The sequence below is a fragment of the Ascaphus truei genome, chromosome 1 (genome assembly GCF_040206685.1).
Source record: "Ascaphus truei isolate aAscTru1 chromosome 1, aAscTru1.hap1, whole genome shotgun sequence".
Classification (NCBI taxonomy): Eukaryota; Metazoa; Chordata; class Amphibia; order Anura; family Ascaphidae; genus Ascaphus; species Ascaphus truei.
Window position 1 is genome coordinate 350,374,746 of NC_134483.1, and position 24,903 is coordinate 350,399,648.

The 24,903-nt window shown below is 41.9% G+C and overlaps 1 protein-coding gene across 2 annotated transcripts in view; it reads left to right on the plus strand.

Annotated features, from left to right (window-relative positions):
- Positions 1–13,959, plus strand: part of LOC142499569 (NACHT, LRR and PYD domains-containing protein 12-like) — a 96,368-nt gene extending 82,409 nt beyond the window's left edge. For both annotated transcript variants that reach the window (XM_075609101.1, XM_075609112.1), the window contains 2 exons: positions 7,717–7,800; positions 13,336–13,959. In XM_075609101.1, the coding sequence (XP_075465216.1) occupies positions 7,717–7,800; positions 13,336–13,723 (472 nt within the window). In that variant the 3' untranslated portion in view covers positions 13,724–13,959. The remainder of the gene's footprint in view (positions 1–7,716; positions 7,801–13,335) is intronic.
- The last annotated feature ends 10,944 nt before the right edge of the window (positions 13,960–24,903 follow it).

Genomic DNA, 24,903 nt, shown 5'->3' on the forward strand with positions numbered 1-24,903 from the left:
AGCAAATAGACACAGAAATTGGTTTTGCAGTTGATGAAAGTTTTTATGTTAAAGCTTTTGCCTGTCACATTAGATTTAAAAGTCTTTGTTTTTATACTGTGTTTACATCCGATACAGTTGGAGACAGTCGATAATGGTCGGGCCCAGTTTCCATTTTTTATCACACAGTATAGTGGCATAGCCCCAATCATTTTGAAGACCATGAATAAACATTGGAGTATTCTCCAAAGAGATCCAGTCCTTAAGGGCATTCTCCCCACTAAACCTAAGATTGTGTTTAAAAGAGCTAAAAATCTAAAATCTTCCTTATCTCCCAGCTGCCCGATAGATTGCCTGAGAGACCGCCATGTAACGTGGCTTAGTGACCTCAAGGGCTACTATACATGCTCCAACTGTATCGGATGTAAACACAGTATAAAAACAAAGACTTTTAAATCTAATGTGACAGGCAAAAGCTTTAACATAAAAACTTTCATCAACTGCAAAACCAATTTCTGTGTCTATTTGCTGGAATGCCCGTGCGGCCTGCAATATGTGGGCCGCACGGGGAGACCCCTCAAACGGAGGTTCGCGGAACACGTTTATAACATCAGGAGGGGCCTCGAGACACACAGTGTCTCTAATCATTTCAGGCAACACCATAATCAGAATCCAGAAGGTCTAGTATGTGTAGGGATCGACAATCCAAAAAGTAACTGGCGTGGGGGGGACAGGCTCAATACAGTTTCTAAAAGAGAGAGTTATTGGATTTACACACTCAAAACCCTGTCCCCCCTAGGACTTAACATTGAGTTCGATCTTGCAGCCTTTCTGAAGGATTCTTAAATAATTTTATTCAATTTAGTGGGAATTTTTGTATGTCAAATGAACCACATCAATTTCAGTGTTTTAATTATTTTATTAATTCTAGTGAATGTCTTATTATTACAATTTATCATTATTTGAATTGTGTCAATGTAAGACCAATGATAAGTAATTTGTATTTTTATTTCTTTTATTCCTAATATTTGTGATACTCGTATATCAATTCAACTATCTATGCAGGAGGGATTTTGTGTTTGGAGTTGCCATGGACACGAACCCCAGTCGCGCGGTTACTACCAAGCAGACATCCCATGGTAAATTGTTAAGCTTAACTCCACCCCCAGTAGGAGTCTCTCTCCATTTGGGTTTGCATATAAGTTAGCAGCGACTAGGCTCCACCATCCCCTGACGAAGTGACCACGTGTCACGAAACGCGTAGGGAGGAGGAGCCTAGTGATTTGAGCCATCGCAGCATCTGTAGTCCTGACACGAGGAGGGTTTCCTGCATCACTGACGTCACACGCCGAGTCGACAGCGTGTCTGTGAGCAGTGTACCTCCCCGTTGTGCTGGAAGGATTTGCAAGCTGCGGACGGCATTAGCGCGGAGTATCATCCACATTGCACCATGTGAGTGTATTTTAAAGCATTGTTTAAGTGTTTTAGCTCAATAAAGTAATTGCATACTACACCATATTGTGCCCATCTTATCTCACGTCGGTGGGGGTGTCGCAACGGATCTATCCCTGACGTCATCGAGGACTGTGATTGATCCCAATTAAGCTGTCTCCACACGGGGGTTCGTGAGAGGAACAGAGAAGAAGGGGAGCCACCACAGATTCTCTCCAATGAACATACAGATGTAACTTATGTGAGTAAGATTCTGTATTATCCTAGATAGGGATCTGATTGTAGAAATACGCTGCGCAATCAGGTGTGTCTGTCATCTATATTTCAGAAGGTGTATTCATCTACATCAAAGACACCGTCCCATCTGAAACATCTTTATCAAGCCCAACTACCATCTTGAAAGATCAGGGACTTCCTTTAAGGTCACGGTATCTTGGACTTATAGCGCTGGGGACTTTATATTTGTTTGTGCACTTTTGTTACCAGGTTTGGAATAGCCTGTTATTATTGTCACCAAGCTGCTTTCGCTATAGATTTTGTTCTCACATTGATGTATTTAATGACACATATTGTTTAGCACATTATTGTTAGCACTTATTAATATTTTTAGTGTAGGTTAGCGCTTTTTGGAGGGGTTATTTTCTTTGTTTTGTTAGCTTCCCACTATTGAAGTAAGGCTTACAGGTCTGTAATTCCCCGGTTGTGATCCAGCTCCCTTTTAAAATATACGCACCACATCTGCTTTATATCAATTTATTAATGCTGAGCAAGTGGAAATGGAGTAATTGAATATTAAATATAATAGTTTGGATATTACTGAGCTTGGCTCCCTAAAAACCCTTGGGTGCATGCCATCGGGACTAGATGCCTATGTACTTCTTACTCTGTTAACAAAATGTTACTTACAGTAATATTGAGTTTGTGTCTTTCTTCTGTTGCAATATTTTTGCAATTGACTCCTCCTTGCTAAATACAGCACAAAGATTGTATTTAATACCTACTCCTTATCGCGAATAATTTGCTTGCACAAAGCACCAGATAGTGTCCTATATTCTCTTTTGTAATATTTTTGTTGTTAATTTACTTAAAATATTATTGTATTTACAAATGTAGTATTTAAGTGCTAACAGATTAGAACTAAATTAACTACCTTGATTCACTCCTTATAGCGATACTCTATACTTAATCCAACTGCACTTGAACCAAAACTACAATTCAGTCACACAGCTCAGTGCTTGCAGGCTCAAGGATTTGTGATAACCCTCTGTTTAAATTACAGATACCCCAATCAAGTCTGTTAAGAAAGCACAATTAACTCACACACACCTGCACACTTTCAAACTAGCTAGTAAAAAAGTTTGCAACAAACTCCCAATACCCACGCAATCAAAATAAATAAACCCACTGTACACACTCCAAGCTCACAGACACACCAATAGAAATATATCTGTCCCCAATAATAGTGATACACACTACCAGTTTCCTTCTGGTTATACTGGTAACTTCCCACTTAAACCAAACTGCAATTTAGTCACATAGTTCAGTGCTCAGATATTTGATTAGACATCAATTAAAGTCGTGAAAACATGTTAGCTCATGAAATACTAGTGGATTCAAATAGTTAATTTGTACTTGGGATATATTGGTAACTTTCATATTTTGATATTTTGCATTAAAAAAAAAAATGAACAGCAAAACATTGAATGCAAACCAAATTAAAAATACAAAGTATAATTTTGAACAGGCACTATAATAAATAAACATGCTGGTATACAGTTTGTAAAAAAATTACTTTCTTGTCTAAGATCACGCTTAGATAATCGGAGCTCTGAAATAGCGAGTTTATCACAGATCTCATCTCGCCACCCTTGGAAGGGATTAGTAGGATCAAGTAGGACTTGAAAATAAATGTATTTTTATTGCATCGTATTGAAGCTGGGAGTCTCCGGAGCTGATATGCATTAATACCAGCTCCGACACCCCCTGCTTCAATCCTATGCAATAAAAATACATATACAGGCAGCTTCATTACCTTTGCGGCTAACCGCTAAGACAATGAAGGAGTTACATAATAGTGACCGGTTTATTGTGGGTAGTAAGGTTTGGTGAAGGTGGTATTTGGCCCATGGTGGGTGTTTAGGCCTTGCGTGGAGTTGAGCAAGGAGATAACCCCTTCATTACCTTAGCCTATATATACCCATACACATACAGTAGAGGCAACGCTTATTCTAACATTTGCTTTAAACTAGCCGGGTTACATTCCGGGTATGTGCTGGGTATGTTCTGGGCTAGTTTGAGGCACGTTTAAGGCATTTCTGCATTGACTAACGACCCATAGGATTAACACAGCAGGGATCCCTGGCAGTCCAATTCAGTTTGAATGGGACTGCCAGGGACCCCCGCTGTTAATCTGATAGGCTATTAATCAATGCAGAAATGCTGGGGCTAGTTTAAGGAAAGTTTAAGGCATGTATTCAGAATGTACCTGGGTGTACCTGGGTCTTTTGGGGAATTGCCACTGGTTTTTATTAGAATAATCGCTGCCTCTACTGTACATGCACAAAAATGGGTAAGTAGCAGGCACTCCTTAACTGTACTGTATATGAGTAGAAATAATTCCCTTATCTTTTGATAGGTGACCAACACACTGTCACAGTTTCCTAACGCATGACTGGAACATATAAACAAAAGGAATCCTTTATCAATAACAAAAATCTATAAGTTGTATTTACTCCATCCCTGAAACAAAAAAATTCACAACGCTTCGGGCCTAGCAGGCATACACACACAAACACACACACACACACGCACACACAACTTTTATATGTTTCATTTTATTATGTCAAATGAAAAGTTACATTTTACTTAAATTGATTTGTATAGATTGAGCCCAGTTCTCATGTGCTTAGTAAATTAGAAACAGAAAAAGAACAGCGCAAAAAAACAATTGTGTAGTATATTTAAATAATTTTATAAAAGGCGAAGGTGAGTATTGCACGTACATCAAAAAAAAGGGTTAATAGCAAGACATGTTAGGGACATGTTACCACTCGGCAGGCACAACGGGATACAGGCACCAGGAATTGGACGTCCTCCCTCAAGATGTTGGTATCTGGATGCAGAGTATACAGCTCAGCGTTGGGGAACCTTCCCGCGCCTTCACGGAGCTCACAGCAGTTGTTTGCAGGGGTAGATCGCCGCGTCTCTTCCTGGTTAGTCCACGTTGGCGTGTGACGTCATCCGGCAGCGTCTCTCAGCCGGTCGCATCTTTAATGCGTCACTCCTTAGCGATATGTAATCGGGCGGTATACAGAGTCCCAGACAAGTCCCGCAATGAAACAAATGTCCCAATACAATGCCGCAATGGGGGTATATGTAAAGAATAAAGGAACGCGCCCTCTCCTACGCATTTCGTACTTTCGTACTTCGTCAGGGAATGATGGAGGAGATTCCGAGGGCGGTTCTTATACACTCAGCATTATTGCTATTGGTCAGAGTAATTGTATTCAACTCCCCCCACCTGGAGAGATATTTACTCATCCCGTGGAGGGGCTCAATCTGCAAAAACATACTAATATAAAAAATACATGGGATAAAGCACACTTAAAATAATAATAAACTTTAATAACTCGAATCAAGACTCTAAAAATATAAATATAAATAAATCGAATCAAGACTCTAAAAATATAAAGAAACAGAAAATTAGTCACATAATAAAAATCACATTTAGAGATGTAAAGTGCTAACTCCCAATAATTAAGAATAACATAGATTAACATATGACTTCTAATAGATATATGTAAGTACACATGGAAATTTATAAGATAATGTAATGGTCTAGGAATAGATCTTAGGGGATGGAATTTGTTGTGATTATTCAGAGAGAAAGGGTATTATGATAATCCTTGGAGGTATTATTTATATTTTAAAATAATTAAATATTTATTAAAACTTAAAAACACTGGTATATGTTTAATTGAAAAATCTCTAATTAAAAAAGGGACCATACGTCAATCTCATCATTTAGACCTAGTGGAGACAGAGTCTGGAGTTTGTATATCCACAGACTTTCTTGTTTAGACAATTTTTTGTCTCTGTCTCCACCGCGTCTTCCTGATTGTACAATCTGGATTCCCACATATGTCAGGAGCGAAGAGTCACAATCATGTTTGATTTTAAAGTGTCTGGACACGCTATGTTGTTCTAATCCTAGTCTAATATTTCTAGCGTGTTCTAAAATCCTGACTCTTAAAAATCTTTTTGTTCGCCCAACATATTGGTATCCACAAGGACACTGCAATAAATAAACCACATATGTGGATTTACAAGATATACAATCTTTCACTGTAAACTTTTCCTTAGTTGTATTAGATATAAAAGATTTACGGTTAGAACTTAACATTTTGCAGGCTTTGCACTTTCCACAGCAAAAGTTGCCGTTTGGTTTAGTCGGCATCCATGATGGCTCCAGTGATGTATTAATTGGGGAACCAATATCACTAGGTGCTAGGAAGTGCTTAAGGGTCTTGGCCCGACGATAGATAAAACTTGGTTTGTTTTGGAGAGAGGGGCCCAAAATAGGATCATTACAGAGAATGCCCCAGTTTTTGTTAATTATTTTTTGCACACTGGTGCTCACTGAGCTAAACTCTGTAATGAATGGAACTTTTATTTTATCGTCTACCTCATCATTTGTTGTTCTTTTTATCTTCTGGATCAGTAGAGAGTCCCTATCCATTCTATCGACTTTTTCTAATGAACTGAGCAAAAGGGCCTTATCATACCCACGTTCTATGAATTTCTCCAAAAGAGAGACTGATTGAACTTCAAAGTCAGCTTGGAGACTGCAGTTGCGTTTGATGCGCATAAACTGACTTTGGGGTATGTTGTCAATCCAGGATCTTTTATGATTACTGGAAGACAGAAGGAAGCTGTTAGTATCCACTTTTTTAAAATAGGTTTTAGTGTTAATGTTTTCACCAACCCTTGACATTAAACTTAGGTCTAGAAAATCTATCTGACTTCCATTTGACTCAGATGTAAATTTCAAGTTGTAGTCATTTGAGTTCAGATAGACTTTAAAGAGCTCCAGAGTGTCTTCATCACCCTCCCAGACACACAAGACGTCATCGATATATCTTTGCCATACAATAACTCGATTAGCGAATGGGTTATTGTGCCATATAAAGTTATATTCCCATATCCCCATGTATATGTTCGCATAACTGGGAGCAAATCGCGTCCCCATGGCAGTGCCACACAACTATAAATAGAACTGATTTAAAAATAGAAAATAGTTGTGTGACAATATAAAAGTAATGGCATCGATAATAAATTCACAATTTAAAGGGTGAAGATCCATATCTTTTCAGCTTAGTAAATTAGAAATATGAATGAAATGTGTGTAAAATATTTAAATAAATTACATCAGATGTATGTAAAATGAATAATGCTATTACACAAATCACAAACAAGAAAAATAGACAGAAAGCAAATGAACTGAAATGTAAACCATAAAATCAACAAATAAACTATGGTACAAATATTAATATGCACAATTCATTGAAAGTAGAAAACGGAAAAGAAAAAAAAAGATGCTTAGTAAACAATATGGTGAAACCACAAGAAAAAAACTGAGAAAAGTTTTCAGTACAAAGGTGGAATGTGTTGGTGAAGGTAAAATTAAATTTGAACACATCAAGAATAGTACACACATGCTATTATGCAAACCAGAAACTGGCTGAGGATTAATTCATAGTGAAAAAGTTCTCATCGGATCCGATTTGTATGCACCAAATGAAACACACTCATGAACAATAAAAAAAAAAAGTATTTGAATAATTAATTATATTAAATAGGACATTTAGCAAAATAAATACATTATTAACAAAGACAGTCAATTATCATAAACTTATACTGGTTTGCAAGAGTGTTCAGGATGCAGTGAGATCTCCGTTTGGAGGTTAACGGGGAAGCCTTAAGCAGTATTATTAGAGGCAGTCACATTACAACCTGATGTTGGAGGCATTTGTAGTACAGTAGTTACAAAACAGAAATGCAAAAAAGATTAATCGCAATTGAGCTTGCTTGCTGGTCCACTGTATACTGTTGCTCTTTTGAGGCCATAAAAGCCTAATAAAAACATGTGCTTATCAAAAAAAAATGTCAATTTTTAATTGTGACGGTATAGATTTTTATTTTGGCTAAATGCTCAGCATGTTCCCTAATCTCTTAATTAAATGGAAAATGGTTGCTGAAAAATTCTCATTCCTTCTTTTTATTCAGGGTAGAAGGAAATGATATTAGTTACAATGCAATTGAGCAGTTCTCAGACATATCATCATTCAACTCAACTTTACGACATGTTGTGTAAGTATACTGTATTCTAATATTTATTGATATTTCTTTAACTTGGAAGCGTCAACATTGCAATGACTAATTTTTGTTTGGCTTCCGAGTCTACTTTCAGTTTATAATCAAGAAAACAAAGATCTGTGCTAACTCTTATAAGTGTAAAAGAAGTGATGCTCAAAATAAACTTAAATAATCCTTAAAATACACTGTAACAGGCTACTTGGGATCTCAAAACACCAGGCAACACAGAGGTTAATAAATAAAAATGTATTCGGGAAAAGCCAACAATGAACCACACGTACAAAACATACATATACGTTCCCAAAACGGGGATACACAGTAGGGCCCCGCTTCTTGGCGTTTCGCTTCTCGGCGATCCGCCAATACGGCAGTACCGAGAAGGGGAGCCGCCATGTTTGTGCATGCGCAGAAGGGGGGCGGCCGAGTTTGCGCATGCGCAGAAGGTGGATGGAGTGTCTGCGCATGCGCAGAAGGGATATGAGAGACGTAAAATCACCGGTGGACATAGCAAATGCTATGTTCCGCTTTTCGCCAATTTTCGAACCCGTCGTATGAGTGGGGCCCTACTGTACAGGGGACTCCTAGCTTGATAGGTGTAGGGCACTGCCGACGCTACAGTAGCATACACTGGATGACACCTTAGTAGTTCCCTTATGGTTCCCAGGTACAATCGAAGTCCAACCCAGGTCCACACAGTTCATGCCACCGTTGGTCTCCTGACATCGAGACAAACCATGAACAACTGTAGAGCTCTGATCGGCATTGGTTTCTATACTTTCCCGGTCTTCATTTGGAAACATGGAGAACAGGGTTCCGACAATTCAGTGGAGTCCATTACTCTGATGAGCCAATCAGGACTGAGGGGGGCATCTGTAATTGACCAATCAAGAGAGGGGGTGGAGCCAGAACTGAACGATGGCCCCCAAGGGGGAGTACTGTGTTATTATACAGTACCTGACCAATGGGAACCAGGCCAATGGGACTAGGGCCCAAATTCTAGTCCCCGAATTCAGTTCCAGGCATACCGCCGGGTTACATGCCTTGCTGCCATGGAGAGAACAATGCTCTGGCTTTAGAGCATGTACTCTCTCAGCAGACGGGCGCATACTTCCCCCAACTTCCCATTGTCCCTTAACACAGCACCTGGCCCCACAAAATGGCTATCCCTCTAACGCTTTGCATGCCTGGTACTCGGCCATAGTTACTGGCCCATGCATGTAAAGAATCACACAAAAAAAAATAATAAAGTGCAATTAAACAGTAGATTACACAACACAGATACATAATCCTCAATTGCATATTAGCACGGATGGGAGGTCATTTTCGAACCCTGGATGGCGCATTAACATTGCAGTAGGTTTCTATCTTGACTGGCAGAGGCAGCAACCTTTATTTAGGAATGCCATGTTGTCGCTGTTATCACATACACCTAAAACATGTCTATCTATCTATCTATCTATCTATCTATCTATCTATCTATCTATCTATCTATACACAGTATATGTCAAATGTAATACTCAAATAAAATTCAAAAATATTCAGCGTGAAATCCAAAAAAAGTCACAATATATGTAGAGATGGAATGAAACCATGAAATGGTCAACTTAATAGTGCAACTGGTGGGCAGTAAATAAATATGGATCTTCAGAGGGGGATCAAAAGAGAAATGCTACAGCTTCACAGGATAAAGACCATATCCAAACAAGTACCTTCAATCAAAGAAGAAAAATGCTTGCTCCCATAATGTGATCCAGTATTTTAACCTACCTGAAGATAAAAGCATATAGTTTATGCTCACACAAATTAGAATAAAATAAGCAGTTTATCTGGAAAAAACCACTCCGCTCAGGTGGCGCCTGACTCCGACTCTCACTCTGCTTCTACCTTGACCGGGGCTTCGACCCTGCGTGGAACCTGTACACAGATGTAGCTTCTAGATGCGTTCCTGCTTACTCCCAACGCTTTGCAACTTCTGGGGTAAATGCCATGACCAGGAACAATGTATTTATAGAGACCATGGTAACTAATTGCGTTCTCTAATAAAAATAGATAGCCTTGGCAACAATTTACTCGGAAACTACAGTACATTAATAAAGGGATAAATATTGACATTTATATATAGTAATCTTAAATGGTCACAGGAAGTGGTCAAAATTACCAGCACCGCACAGAATATATAAAGAAAATATTGTTTTATTAGTCCAACTGGCACTGGTCCCCCATGGCTAATACACCCATATTTTCTTTATATATTCTGTGCAGTGCTGGTAATTTTAAACACTTCCTGTGATCATATAAGATTACTGTTTAATTGTTCTACAGAGCACCACGCTGAAGGAAGTCAAATCCTAATAATGTGCCTATAAATTAAAAAAATAATGTACTGATGCGATTATATACTGTATCAAAGAGGTAATATATTGAAGGTAAAGTAACAATTCAATAAAACCACAATAAAAAAACGACATATAGAAGTGTTCTAAAAAGAAGAATGTAATAATGACTAATACACATACTCTATGAAAATGTGTTCATTTCTAAACATTCATTCAAGACTTCAGGGTATAAAGTACCCATTTTAAACATCTATTGGGATTCCTTCTTGCAAAGACTGGAAAATCTTTCACCCTCTAGAGCAGAGGTTCCCTTCTCCAGTCCTTAAGGGCCACTAACCGTGCAGGTTTTAAGGCTATCCTCTCATTAGCACAGGTGGCCCAATCATTTTTGACTGAACCACCTGTGCACAAGCCGGGGTAGCCTTAAACCCTGCAGTGGTCCTTGAGGACTGGAGTTTGGAACCACTGCCCTAGAGTATCAGCCGAGATATGTCCCATACCCATCTAATTCCCAGCACTATTATAATGTGTATATTTTCTTAGTTTAAAAAAAAAATATATATATATATAGATATATATAGATATATATAGATATCTATATATATATCTTTTTCATTAACCTCTTTTTTTATATTTAAATGTAGGTTTTTATCTTTTTTATGAATGTAGTTGTCATTTTAGTAAATTGTTGCCAAGGCTATCTATTTCTATTAGAGAACACAATTACTTACTATGGCAACTGCACTCTATAAATACATTGTTTCTAATCATGGCGTGTACTGTACCCCTGATTAAGTTGCTTACAACGCAACGCATTTGGAGTAAGCAGGCATGCATCAGGCAGCTACATCAGTGTAAACGTCTCACGCAGGGTGGGCAGAGCCAAGGTCAAAGCCGAGGGAGAGCTTGTGAGGCGCCACCTGAGCTGAGTGTAACTGTCAGATAAGCTGTTTATTTTATTATACTTTTGTGAGTGCTTAAACTATATGCTTTTATCTTCATTTATATATTAAAATACTGGATGACATTATGGAAGCATGCATTTCTCTTCTTCTTTGTCTGTAGCTACTTTTAGTTTAGTACATCACTTTGTGGCTCCTTCTGAATATGCAATGAAGCCCTCTTTATTGTGGTGGAGAAAGGATTCAGATCTTTATCAGCAGGGGGAAGACGTTCTCACAGCATATTGAATAGGGGCCATGTGTGTTTTTTTTTTTTTCAAATATAGTATATTGGGATTAGCTTAATTATTAATGTGCCCAAAGTACATGACTTATTTTCATTTGTGGAAATTTTTGCAGTCTATTTTCAAAAATTTTAAAGATGTAGTCACTTTTACTCATACTGGATTTAGGAAAAAAAACTACACATTGTTGCGGTCATATGTTTGATGACCCAGGGCAGGGATGGAAAAATCCTGGTTGTCTGGTTTCCCAGACACCTAAAAGTTCACTGCTGGTGCCTGTCCACCCACTCATGCTGATCTCCTCCATTCCCATGCCTCACTCCCGCTGTTGTCCTCTGTTCCCGTGCCCAACTCCTGCTGATGTGCTCCGCCCCCGCTGGCCCCTGCAGAACAGGGTTGACAGACCTGTCAGTTACTGTGACTGGCAGCAGTGCAACCTACTTTATCTTGCTTTAAGCAGGATAAGTTGCGCTGTTGCTGGTCGCGAAGTTGACAGTGACAGCCAGGTCAGTGAACATTGTGCTACGAGCCGGTGGGAGTGTAGGACACTGGTGGGAGTGAGGCACAGGAGTGGAGGACATCAGCAGAAGAGGATGATGCTGACAGGAGCAGAGTACAGCGGCAAGAGGGTGGGAGCCTTCCGTGACTACGAACCCCAATTCTCATAATTTGTGGTTTGAAGTAGGGGAGGAGCATCTCTGTCAGTGTGTGTGTGTGTGTGTGTGTGTGTGTATGTGTTTGACACATTGACACAAATAGCCAACGGCGATCAAATCCTGGCTCCTAAAAATCCCGGCTCGCTTCTAATTTTTTATATTTTTTTGTCCACCACTGACCTGAGGGAAGGATAAGGGTAAGCGCACTCGGCCCAGAGTTATGTTCCATTCAAATTAATGTGAATTAACTCCAGACAGGGTGCGTGAACTCGTGACAGCGCTTGATGAATCTGCCCCTTTGTGTCACTTTCCTGGTTAGTTACCAGTGGAAATACATATTTGCCATTTTTCAGAGAGAGAATTTGGAACAGCATTCAAGACAGCTACAAAATGACCTCATATAAAAGTAATATGTAGTATAAAGGTAAATTGCTTTTTAAGGTAATTGTATTACTTGGCTGATACAAATGTGACAGAAAAAGGTGTGTGTGTGCCGAGCACGTGCATTTTAAGTGAAACATCTTTGTCTTTTGTCACTGTTTTGTCACAGAAATTGTTTTTCTAATGGAGATGTTTTTAATTAAAAATCAAAACGCAGTTTCAGTGCCAAAATGCAATGAAGTTTGACTTAGAACACGTGTTTTAGCTATTTGCACTTCTATAGTTATAATAAGTGTGTATCAGTGTGTGTGTCTCTCTGTGTGGAGTGTGTTATTCTCAGGGACCTGCCACCACCCCCCCCCCCCCCTCTCGCCTGACTCTTCACCCCCCTCCATTCCCACGGAGCTGCAGACACGGCTGTGTGTTCTGGTGGCATCTGCCGGAGCAGCCTCCCCCCCCTGCAGCGGAGGTACAGGGATGGGGGGGGGGGGGTCTGTTTGAGTGCCCCGGAGCAGCTCCCACTCTCTCCCCCAGCAGAGGAGATTAATTTGATAATTTGTGGTATGTTAGGATCTTTCCTGTTCCCGGACAGCGTATTCCTAGTGTTTTGCCAATACACTACATTGTAATGTACAGTATGTGTTATGTTATATTGAATGCTAGTATTGTAATATTTTAGTGAAGCATATATCAAATCATATTTGAACACATGAGCATGACGCTGTGGGCTGACAGTATGACTTATTTATAAAAGAATGGACAATTTTAGCTTTTTCATATCATCTCCAGTTTGTGAACATAAGCACTATGTTAATATTTTTCTCATTTGGCATTCCCACTGCCTTGACCTCCATGTAATGTCTGATACTATTCTGCACCAAATTTGAATATGATTACTCTGTTTTACAGTATCTTGCCAGGCATATAACTATTTTACAGATGTATCTTTTATGTTTGATTTTTTTTCTAGACTCTTAGGAAACAAGTTAGAGGGAGATGACATTACACTACTTAAGGCGAACCCACACAGGAACGTAATTGTTGCTGACATCAATGATGAATTTGGCAAAGACTTTTGGCAGGACTGGTGGCACTGGATATTTAAAAGATGCAAAACGTGCAATGATGAGAAAATTGTATCTTTCTTGACAAAGGTGTACTGCGGACTTAGTCTTAGTCAAGGGAAAGATATTGAATGGTTAAGTGACTGGTATACGGAAGTGGACACTTTTCTGCAGGAGAGAATAAAGCAATGCACTGTGAACACCATGAAGAGAAGAATGGAGGGTCTCCAGCAGTTGTTTCACAAACAATCATGTCAGGATTCTCAGATCGTTGACTGTCATGGATGCTTGTAATATGCTATGATGTAGTTGACGTGATTGTGATGGCATTATGGAATTTCTGAATTAACCATCAACTTTAAATATAATAGGTTCTCCAGTACCGAAAGCCATCGATGGAAAAAATAAATCAGTTCTGAAGTCAAGAATCCTATACATTGTTTCATATGAATGATGGAAAAAATTAAAATTTCTATAGCGCTCTATTTATTTTTGGTACAATGAAACAATAAACTGTAAGCATTGTTTTATTTTTGTTTTGTTTACTTGTTAAGGATTAGATGCAATTTTATTTAATCGCTTGCAAAATTGTATGTTAGGAAAATACCTACACATGGAATGTGTTTTGTAATACTGTATTTCCTGTGCGTTATTTAAAAGTTTACCTTTTAAATACATTTTAATACATGACACTTTGGGGTCTATTTCCTAAAGTCTCGCCTGCAAAACTGGGTGCAAGACCCATGAAAAACAATGGCACCAGATTTATTAAAACGAAAAACTTCTGTTGCTTTTCCTAATAAGATTATATTTCTTTGATAAATAAGGTGATGTTTGTTGCACTGATTTTGCCCCAGTTTTGCAGCTGGGTGACTTTAATTTAAAAAAAATCACATTTGTAGGTATGTAAATAACACAGCGCAATGTTCAGCTCCCGGCATCTGACCACTGCTTGTTTTACAAATACTGTAAATTGCAACAAAGCTCTGCATAACATTCACACACTCTGCAACTATCTTCTGCATAACATATAATGAGCCGAGGAAATCAATTAATTTCACACAAAAAAATATTTAAGGGCCTTTTCGGACAAAATGCCTACTGCTATTCTGTAAGCCTCGATAAGTGGGCGATAAAGGCATGAATCTCCAATTTTTTGGTGACGTCCAAAACACATCGCGTGGTGAGCAGCGATAAGCCACTTATCGGCAGGTTCTGAAACTCGTGCAATTCTAGTAGCCTCGATTTAGTTTATCGAGGCTAATCGCAGCTCTAGAATGGCGAGTTTCTCACAAAATCCTCATGCCAGGAAAAGTTGGCGTGAGGCTGGGGAGAACCTGCTGAGAAGGCGGCGAGAGAGGACTTAGAAAAAGAATAGCTTTTTTCCTGCATCGGATTAATGCCGGGAGTCTCTGGAGCTGATACCCATTAATATCGGAACAGGAGACCTCCGACATGAGCCCATGCAACAGGGTTAACTTATAACATAAAATAGAAACAAAAACCTAACTACTTTTCAGAGTTCTGACTAATACAGCTTAGTCCCTAACTAACAGTGGGGGAAACCTAAGGTCTTTCCCCACTTTAGACACTGTACCTGCAGCTTCCCTTTGCAGTATCTCACAGGGCTGTCTGTGTGTGTGCCTTCAGACCAGCACAGCAGCAGCACAGGAATCTGTCTGTGCTGCCTTTTAACCTTGAAGCTCATTAATTAGGGCTCAGGTGAGAGTGAAGGGAACACACCCTGGAAGGTGCTGGGTCCTATGTACCTCCCCTCAAACACCTTTTGCTTCAATATATCACAATATATATATATATGCAAAAATGAGTGCTACTGGGCATGGCAATATATACTACAAACAAACACAAACAGAGCCCAGTGCTACATCCAATGGCAAAAATACACAGTGAAATACCTATATATCTCTTGAATAAAAGGGTAATTTATTTTAACACTTTGGCCAAAGCATTGTAAGCCTGTGAGCCCCTCCAATGCATGACCATAATTCACAGGTCATAACACTGAATACATTTCTTAATAACCTGTACAATACTAGGACGAATGATCATAATTGATCTGTCATAATTAGCTGCATGGTTCTTAATCTGATTGAAATTCTTATTTACCTGGACAATAGCAGGAAGAATACTCTGTATTAGTTCTGTCGCAATCAGCTGCATGCAAAGACCTGTACATATGGAAAGTGGGATGGGACGAGCTTTAAACCTGGGAGGGAGGGGCCAACCTCCCAAACAGCTGAGAACCAGCAGGACAAAGTTAACAAACACACAGATACCCAGTAAGCTCATTTAAGCCCCAAAAGTTACCACAAAATATATATATATATGTATATACATGTCAAAAATGAGTGCTACTGGGCAAGGCAATATATACTACAAACAAACACAAATAGAGCCCAGTGCTACATCCAATGGCAAAAACACACAGTGAAATACCTAATTATTTAATCCTGATTAAAGCCCCTGTGAGCCCCTCCAAGGCAGTGTTAGGACCCGTGAATTATGGTCATGCCTTGGAGGGGCTCACAGGCTTACAATGCTTTGGCCAAAGTGTTAAACTAAATTACCCTTTTATTCAAGAGATTTATAGGTATTTCACTGTGTATTTTTGTAATTGGATGTAGCACTGGGCTCTGTTTGTGTTTGTAACTTCATTAACCTTACCGGCTAACCACCAATGCAATGAAGGGGGGCGACAGCTTTAGAAGCCCCCCTCCAGTATCGTCCCGGTGAGTAGCCCAAAATCAAATCAAGAAACGTACTCTACTGTAGGATGAAAAAAGTCTGTCTGCTGGTGAGAGGATAGTTACGGAAATAACTAAGGCGCTCTCTCTAACCAATAAAAACACAGAAGTAAACGGTTTCGATACAACTGTGATGCAGGACTCCTACGTGCACCCTGATATCAGTGCACTACTTCGGATCCCAGTGTCTGCTGCTCAACCCCAAGCGTCTTTCCGGGAACCCCAAACAGAAGCAAGAGATAAAGATAAATATATGGGGAGCTCAGATATAAGAACTGATATATAGACCCCAAATGGGATGGTTGATACAACCACTGTATCACTGAGATCAGAAAAGGGCTCAGAGAGACACAGTCAATGCATTCCCTTAGTGGTAAATAGCAGGATTCAAATGGTCACGTGTATAATATAAATGAAAATAAAAACTACTTACACGGCCATGTGTAAGTAAACAGTCCTTCAATGGTATCTTTTCTTTTTCCTATTGATTGGAGGGGTGCTTCCGTGTGATCTCCAGCTGAATCGTGCTCCAGATGCAGAATCTTCCCCAAAATCAATGGGCAAGCATGGAGAGTGTATTCAGATTAAATTACAGAGATTTATTAAGTAATAAACATACACACTCACATATAGGTACTCCTCAGCGGTCACGGCAGAATCCGTGTTCTCTGCACCCGAAACAGGTCTTCGCTACCGCGTCCAGTCTCCAGCTTGGAACACTGCTGGAACGCAGATGAAACTGACAACTACGGCAGCCGCCGAGGTACGAAATAGTCCCACAATAAGAGCAGGAGGACTATTTCGTACCTAGGCGGCTGCCGTAGTTGTCAGTTTCATCTGCGTTCCAGCAGTGTTCCAAGCTGGAGACTGGACGCGGTAGTGAAATACTGCTATTTACCACTGAGGGAATGCATTGATTCTGTCTCTCTGAGCACTTATGCTGATCTCCGTGATACAGTGGTTTTATCAACCAACCCATTTGGGGGCTATATATCTGTTCTTATATCTGCGCTCCCCTTATATTTCTCTTTATCTCTTGCTGGTGAGAGGAGGTGGCTTTTATGGCCTACCTGCAGAAGTTTGTTCTGTCCTTCCTCAGGCTGGGGAAGAGATACCCACTCGCATCTCCGACATGAACAGTGAACGGGAAAGGAGTGTGTCCATTTGCTTATACTGTATGGAAATGTATTATGTATAGGCACTAGTAACAGTGGTTACAACAAGCATTACTTGTTTTTAAAGGTGCCATAGTATATTTTGCGATAACTATCACTTTAGCATTAAAGCATCAAGTTGCGTTAACGGGTGAAAATATGTACTCGTAAAACTTCATGTAAAAGTTACATCTGCACCTTTCTCACCCACTTTCTACTGCAAAAAGTCAAATTTCACAGTCAAGCTGTGAATAATGTCAAAATTACCATAGGTATGGCTTAAATAACAACGTTATTTCTTGGCATATACCTTAACGCTCCTTAATAAATCTGGAATAAATATAATTTAGGCTGTGATGAGCTCATTTACATATCATGTGGTAAACAGGTGTAAAAATAAGGCAATTTTTTTTTTACATGAGTAAGACTTGGTTAATATCACTGTATTTGCTTTAGTAGTGTTAGCAGCACATTAAAAAAAAAAGGCTAATGGAGCTTGGTGAATCTGGCCCTTATTAAATAATGTCTGATAAGGGAGATTACCACACAATTGGCTGAACACCTGCATCGACTTCAATGACAGGTTGTCACATTGCAGTACGGTAATGACCTTACTGAATAAAAGCCTTAGCAATACAAGTCGATGTGTCTGGGAAACTTTGGTGGTAACATGCTATCAAGTGACTACAAGACACAGTTTATTAACAAGGAAAAGTGACCACTAACCCCAGAATGTTTTGAGAAACATGTAAAATAATTAGAGGCGTGGGTCAATGTGTTTCAGACACATATGTACACAGTCACAAAATTAACTCAGATGATTGTTACATTACAATATTCTCCTCAAGTTCAGTGTCATTAATAGTGTAATTAGTTAAGTGATTCATTTGCTCTGTCATGTATTTTTAATCTACTGTACAGTAATTCCATGTTAAATGCTGGCATTTTATGTGATTTTACTGTGTCAAAGGTCAACTAGTGCAGAGAATTCAGGAAGCATACTACCCTGTAAATCATAACTCTACTTCTACCACAAGACATGCAATTTGAATGTGGTTCGCAAGGGAATACTACAGCAGTTAACATTGGGGCAAAAATATACTTTGTAACCTGTGGTTTCTGAATATTACAGCTTTCTGCTGATATGCTGGTATTGTTGCATTGGTTTGTAGATACAGTAATTAGGATGGTTTATTCATTCCCATTAGCGGTCCACTTTCACCTAATCATACATAATTTATACTTTTATTCTACTGAAAACCACTTTTTGGCAGAGTTGCACATTAGCAATTAAGTTATCAATGGACAAATTTATTAGATAGCATTAGTGATTTTCTTCCAAAGATGTTGCTTGTAAGAATGGTTTGAGTTTTGGACTACGGGGAATAGAAATTTGATCCTAAAAATCATAAAATCATAACCTGTTGAAAAAATATAAGTAAGGTGGCTGTTAACCCAACAGAAATTGATTGCGTGGTGAAGACACTACTAAAGAGACGTCAGATGGTGGTATCATGCCCACTAATATTATGTAGGAAAAACAAGCAATGCTAACCTAACTTAAAACTAAAGATGGGCAAAATAGTTGGAATCAGTTCTGCAGATTTTTCCAGTGTTAAGTGGTCCAATACGCAGCATTAAATCCAGAGTTTGGCACCTTACATCTGAGTGGAATACGACTGTGCAGTCCGTCATGTGGCTTCTGAGGAATCCATCCTGAATTCATTCATGGTAGCAGTCCCCAGGATTGCCTGCCTGATATTTCAGACTCTTCCACTAGCTCGCAAGCATCACAGGGGCACGTTTGTCTGCCCCGAAGAGCCACAAGCATGATGTGGTAATACTTCAGATTACCCAGCCATGGCTCGGTGAGTGACTCTGCAGTGGTGCACTGAATGCTATATGGTGCGCCTGTGCATAGGGGAATGAGTGGAGGTTGCCTGGGGACGAGTGGTCAGCAGCAACACTTGCAAACCAACCACTATGACTTCTGGGAGAGGCAGTGCCAGCAAACTTGTGCATCTTCACATATCTCCAGAAATGATGAGGCGCAGGAAGAGTCATCATGGAAGAGTCACCACAACCCACTGAAGGAGGCATAGTCACCCACACCTTCTCTTTTATGCCATACCAGTCCCAGGTGGGCAACACAGTCAACCCCTGCTGGGAAAAGTCACTGTTGCTTCTAAACTAATCTCCCAGCCTGTGGAACTCTTCTTTCCCCCACCACATACAACACCCCAGAGACAAGGGAGCACAGGAGGGAGAGAGACAAATTTAGCTTCAGAGTGGGACAGGGTGGGGTGCCACAGGTGAGAGAGTGTTTCCATTTGTGTTGCATTCATGGAGGTGCAATGCCTGTACTGTGGGGATGATGTTTGTAATGATGAGGTAGTTGAGGAGATGCAGGCACGGGTCATCAGCGAGACTGCATCCCCACCGGCAATTCCACAGTTAGGAGTGCTTTTGGTCAGACTCACAGCACACTAATGATCCTGAATTATCACATTTGATGCGCCTCAACTACATGACAATGGAGATCCTTCATCCTCTCCATCCTCACCGTGAAAGCAATTGGCTGTGTCCCAATTCAATTCCTCCAGCCTGCATTATCTTGCTTTCACTCCTTGACCTCATTATTTTCTGTCTGCTCAGAACACCAAATTATTTGACAATTATCATGACACAGATGTGTACTAGCACCTTCACTGCATCTTGGCCATTTTTAAAGTTGGGGTTTTGCTGTGATGCATCATCATTCATTTTTCATAATGGTATTGAATATTACACAATCCCTTACTATTATTCTGATCTCTACCAAACAAATCCTCCTCTTTACTTCTGCTGACATGATTTGAACATAACACTGCTGTTTTTGTTGATCTGTTCTCTTTTAATTATATTTTACAGTTAAATTTAAAAAAAATCAAAAAAAACAATCAAACAATTATGTTGAAAAGCTAAAAAAAAAGTTTAAAAACATTACATCTAATTATGTTTATAAAGGTTAGTTACATTTCATTTTTTTAAGGTAGCTTAATCATGTTTACCAGTTAAAGGCTGTGTTAATGGCCTTCCCCCCCCCTTCAAATTAATATGCAATATGATAAATTGAATGTAATTTCATGCATTTAACATTGACATTTACCAGTTACGACTTGTCGTTAATTATTAAATTAATCGGGTTTTTCTAGTTAAAGGCTGTGTTAATGTGGCCTTTTTTCAAATGAAAGGCAACATGTTTAATTGCATTTAATGCCATGCAATTGTAGCGCACTTTTCCCCACCCCGTGGGAGATGTGTAGCTTTGGTGTGTAGGGTGCAATACCTGGTGGCTCACATGGGGCCTGAGCCTCCACTGCTGGAAGCCTGGGGTGTATCCTGGAATAATGCTCGGCAGCGCCACCACCTGTTCTGGATTCTATGTGTAGAATGACCCCGTCACAGGACACAATAAGAATACACACTTTGTAAAGCAGAACAGTTTTACTATATACAGACTACCCACCAGGCCTCGCACGGTCGTACCTCCCAAAGTACCTAGGGGCCCTTGGGCACCCAACCAACCCGGTGTCCACAAAGTCAAATCCCCCCCACCCAATGTGTGGTACAGTGCTGCCCACTAATGTGTGAAGGTGAGTTGGTGCACTTAGTTGGGTACCAGACGGGTTTGTCCACACCCGGGCTCGCTGATGCTGTACTGATGACGGAATCCACGGATCCGTTGTCGTAATCCGCGAAGCCCCCACCTCTACGTTGGGTGGTGTCCCACCTGGACGATGTCACCATGAAGAGTGTCCTTGCTGGAGATGGTGCTCTGGTCCCAGACCACTGGATGCCAGAATGCAGAATGTGTCCCTCACTACAGGGGCAGAGTACCTATTTATGGGCCTGTCCCTGCAGCAACCACAAGCTGAGGGGAGTTGGGCCTAGCTGGGGCCTCATAGGGGGTATCTGGCCTGGTGCAGGTGCCATAGACACCTGCACACACAACCTACCCCTTCCTTGTCCCAGCTCCGTCTGACTGGAGTGACTTTGTCCGCGAAATGTATCTAATTTTGTCCAGGAGGAAAGCTGCAGCCCTATTGGCTAATTCGAGCCATGTGACTATCAGCCCTGCTGCATTCTGGGGGCTTCAATCCCCGCGGAACCTTCTCTGGCTAATAGCCACCTGTAGCTCTCTCAGTGCATTCGCGACTCCCTTCCTATTAGCTGCTGCACCGGGGAGCTATCTACGCATGCGCAACTCACCGCACAGGCTCGACCACACTCAACATCGCTTTGCCCTGAAGAGGGAGCCGCCGGGGACCGTCGTCTGTCGCAACTGCTCACAGCTCTCCCTGCACTACCGACATTCGCCGGGTGCACTCCTCCGCCGCGCCCCCGCAGCGCTCCTGCTCGCTGCGGAGGTGAGTGGGACTAAGGGGAGCCCAGAGGGAGACCCTGCAACATTCTCCCCCTGGTGAAAAAACCAACGTCCCCGCTTGGGACAGTGTGCAACATATAAAACCATAACAACAACAGTTATATAATAAAAATACATCTTCAAAAAAATACAACTTAACACAATATGATCTGACTTTACATTAAATTGTGCATTTCGGTGAACATAACAATAACCAATTTCACCTTGCTATGAGCCCACTCCTGAGCCTCATAATGGGGTGCCCCAATTTGGTCATAGGTCACCCGATTGGGTGGATGCATAGCTCTCGGGCTCCTCCTGAACTCCCTTCAACTGCCTTCTGCAACTCCCTCTGGGGAGTAGTACACACAGTCCTGAGGCTCAGCCTCTCCCATTAAGGGCATAAATATATCTGAATAGTCTCTGTTTGGAATGAAGCACGGGCTTCTGGGGTCCTTGCAGGCGTTGTGCGTCTGGGCCCTTTACCCATAGCTCCTCTGGGAGGTGCTCCGTGACTTCGAGGTCCCCTTTGAGAGGGTCCCTCCATAGGATCCTCTATGGTCTCTTCAACTTCTGGATGATCATTAGTGGTCTTAGAGATAGGTTCATTTACAGTCCCTTGGCTATTGTTTAATTGTTCCGGCTCACCATCCAGTGGGGTAGCCGGTATCTCTGGTTCCTCATCTCCCACTTGTGGAATAGGGAGAAGGTGGTTACAGTGCCAGACCCTTACCCAGCCATCCATGTCTTTTATACGGTAGACCGGGAGGCCTGGCATCTGTGACTCAACCTCATAGCCACCATCACGCCAACGGTCAGCGAGTTTATGCTTCCCAGGTGTTACGCCGATGCTCGCCACAAACTGGGACCGGACCGCGGGGCTGAGGTGGGGTTATATAATCACCGACCTTAGTCCACGCAGACTGATCCGGAGTGCGCAGTTCGTAGTCGTACATCGTAGGGTTAGGATTGGAGAAGGCAGCATCGTCGTTAATGAAGCAGGAGTTCGGCAACAGAAAGTCAGGAGTTCCCCGCTTCAGCTTAGGAGCGTGAGCGTGGGGGTGGCTTCTGCGCAAGGAGCGGCCTCGGCCCATGACGCCGATCTCAGCAGGAGGAGACAGCAGGCTGGCCGAAGTTCACCGCAGGGCAGCGTCGGGAAGAACCAACGCTTCAGCGCAGAAGTCCAAGGCAGGCCACTGCAAGAGGATAGCAGCAGGCCGCAGGAAAGGAAGGGTAGCCACTGCTAGGAGGGAATGCAGCAGGTACCAGTGCTGGCAACAACGCGTCAGCACAGACGTTCAGGACAGGCCACTGCAGGGGGATAGCAGCAGGCCGCAGGAACAGAAAGGGCAGCCACCGCCAGGAGGGAATGCAGCAGGTACCAGTGCTGGCAACAACGCTTGAGCACAGACGTCCAGGGGAGGCCACTGAAAAGAGATAGCAGCAGGCCGCAGGAAAGGAAGGGTAGCCACTGCTATGAGGGAATGCAGCAGGTACCAGTGCTGGCAACAACGCTTCAGCACAGACGTTCAGGACAGGCCACTGCAGGGGGATAGCAGCAGGCCGCAGGAACAGAAAGGGCAGCCACCGCCAGGAGGGAATGCAGCAGGTACCAGTGCTGGCAACAACGCTTCAGCACAGACGTCCAGGGGAGGCCACTGCAAGGAGATAGCAGCAGGCCGCAGGAAAGGAAGGGTAGCCACTGCTAGGAGGGAATGCAGCAGGTACCAGTGCTGGCAACAACGCTTCAGCACAGACGTCCAGGGCAGGCCACTGCAAGGAGATAGCAGCAGGCCGCAGGAAAGGAAGGGTAGCCACTGCTAGGAGGGAATGCAGCAGGTACCAGTGCTGGCAACAACGCTTCAGCACGGACATCCAGGAACAGGCCTCTGGATACTCAGGAACTTGGAAGGTAAGAACACTAGGAGAGAGGCCTGGGTTGGTTTGTGGCAGAGACAGTAACATAGAGGTAGGAATGCTTATGCTCGGCACTGGTTCAGTGCCGACGCCTAGAATATAAAGGGCGGAGATCCAATCACAGGAGGAGGGTGTGTGAGTATTCCTCCAATGAAGTAGCACAGGGCAGAAGCTGCAATGAGAGGCAGCATATGTGCCTTAGATTGCCAGGGGAAGCTTGCAACTGCATGATTCTGCAAGGCTATAGTCAAAGCCAGTAGTGGATTCCTTACAGTACCCCCCCCTTCAGGTGAGACCTCCAGACGAACAGGAACCATCACAGATTTGGGGGACATGGAATTGTTCCTAAACCTCCTTAGGCGAGAGGTGGCGTTGAAAGCCCATAGTTTGTTGGGATTCCTTACAGTATCCCCCACCACTGGGTGAGAAGCCTGGGTGGACAGGACCATTCATAGGTCTGGGAGACATTGAGTTGTTCCTGAAGTGTCTCCGGCGAGAATTAGGTCCACAATCCAGGTGTACATTGGCGAGTGCCATAAAAGACAGCGGTGGCACTACAGTTCTTGGTACATGGACAATGGGACCTGAGGGCTGCGGAATGGGAACATCAGAAGGACAGTAGCCAGGTGTCCGGTGCATAGTAATAGTCCAAGAGTACGGTACACAGGACACAGATTGTCGGACAAAATTGGCAGAGGGATCTTCAGAGAAGGCAATGTCTTTAGTGAAATCAGCACGGAGGAAGTTGAGAAAGTCTTTAGCTTCCAAGGAAATCCGGGTGATGGTTAGCGAGGGAATGGGGCGGGAGGGTTCACTACACACTATAGCAGCGGTACTTTTGATACAAAACAGGGTTGCTATCCTAGGCAATTTGCAAGAGTCTGTAGCAGTGTGTATGCAACCCGTGGTCATGGTACTGGCAGTTGAAGAAGGATCCGCTTCCTTTGGTTTGTGATCTTTAGAGAGAATCAACTCCGAAATTGTGGCCTTGGTGAAGGACATAATAAGCATGTCTATACCCATAATGGACCCATAGAGAATAGGGACGGACGCTTCAGGTAAAGCGACGAGGTCCAGTAAGGGTATCCTCGTCTTAGAGAAAGGCCAAATGCCATCCAGAAAGGGCACTTTGGGCACCGCACAGAGACCTGCGTGTAAGGAGTCTGTTTGAAAGGTGAGAAAACAGATCTTATCCAAAAAAACAGGCAGGCGGTTAAATGGTGCATCAGCCTT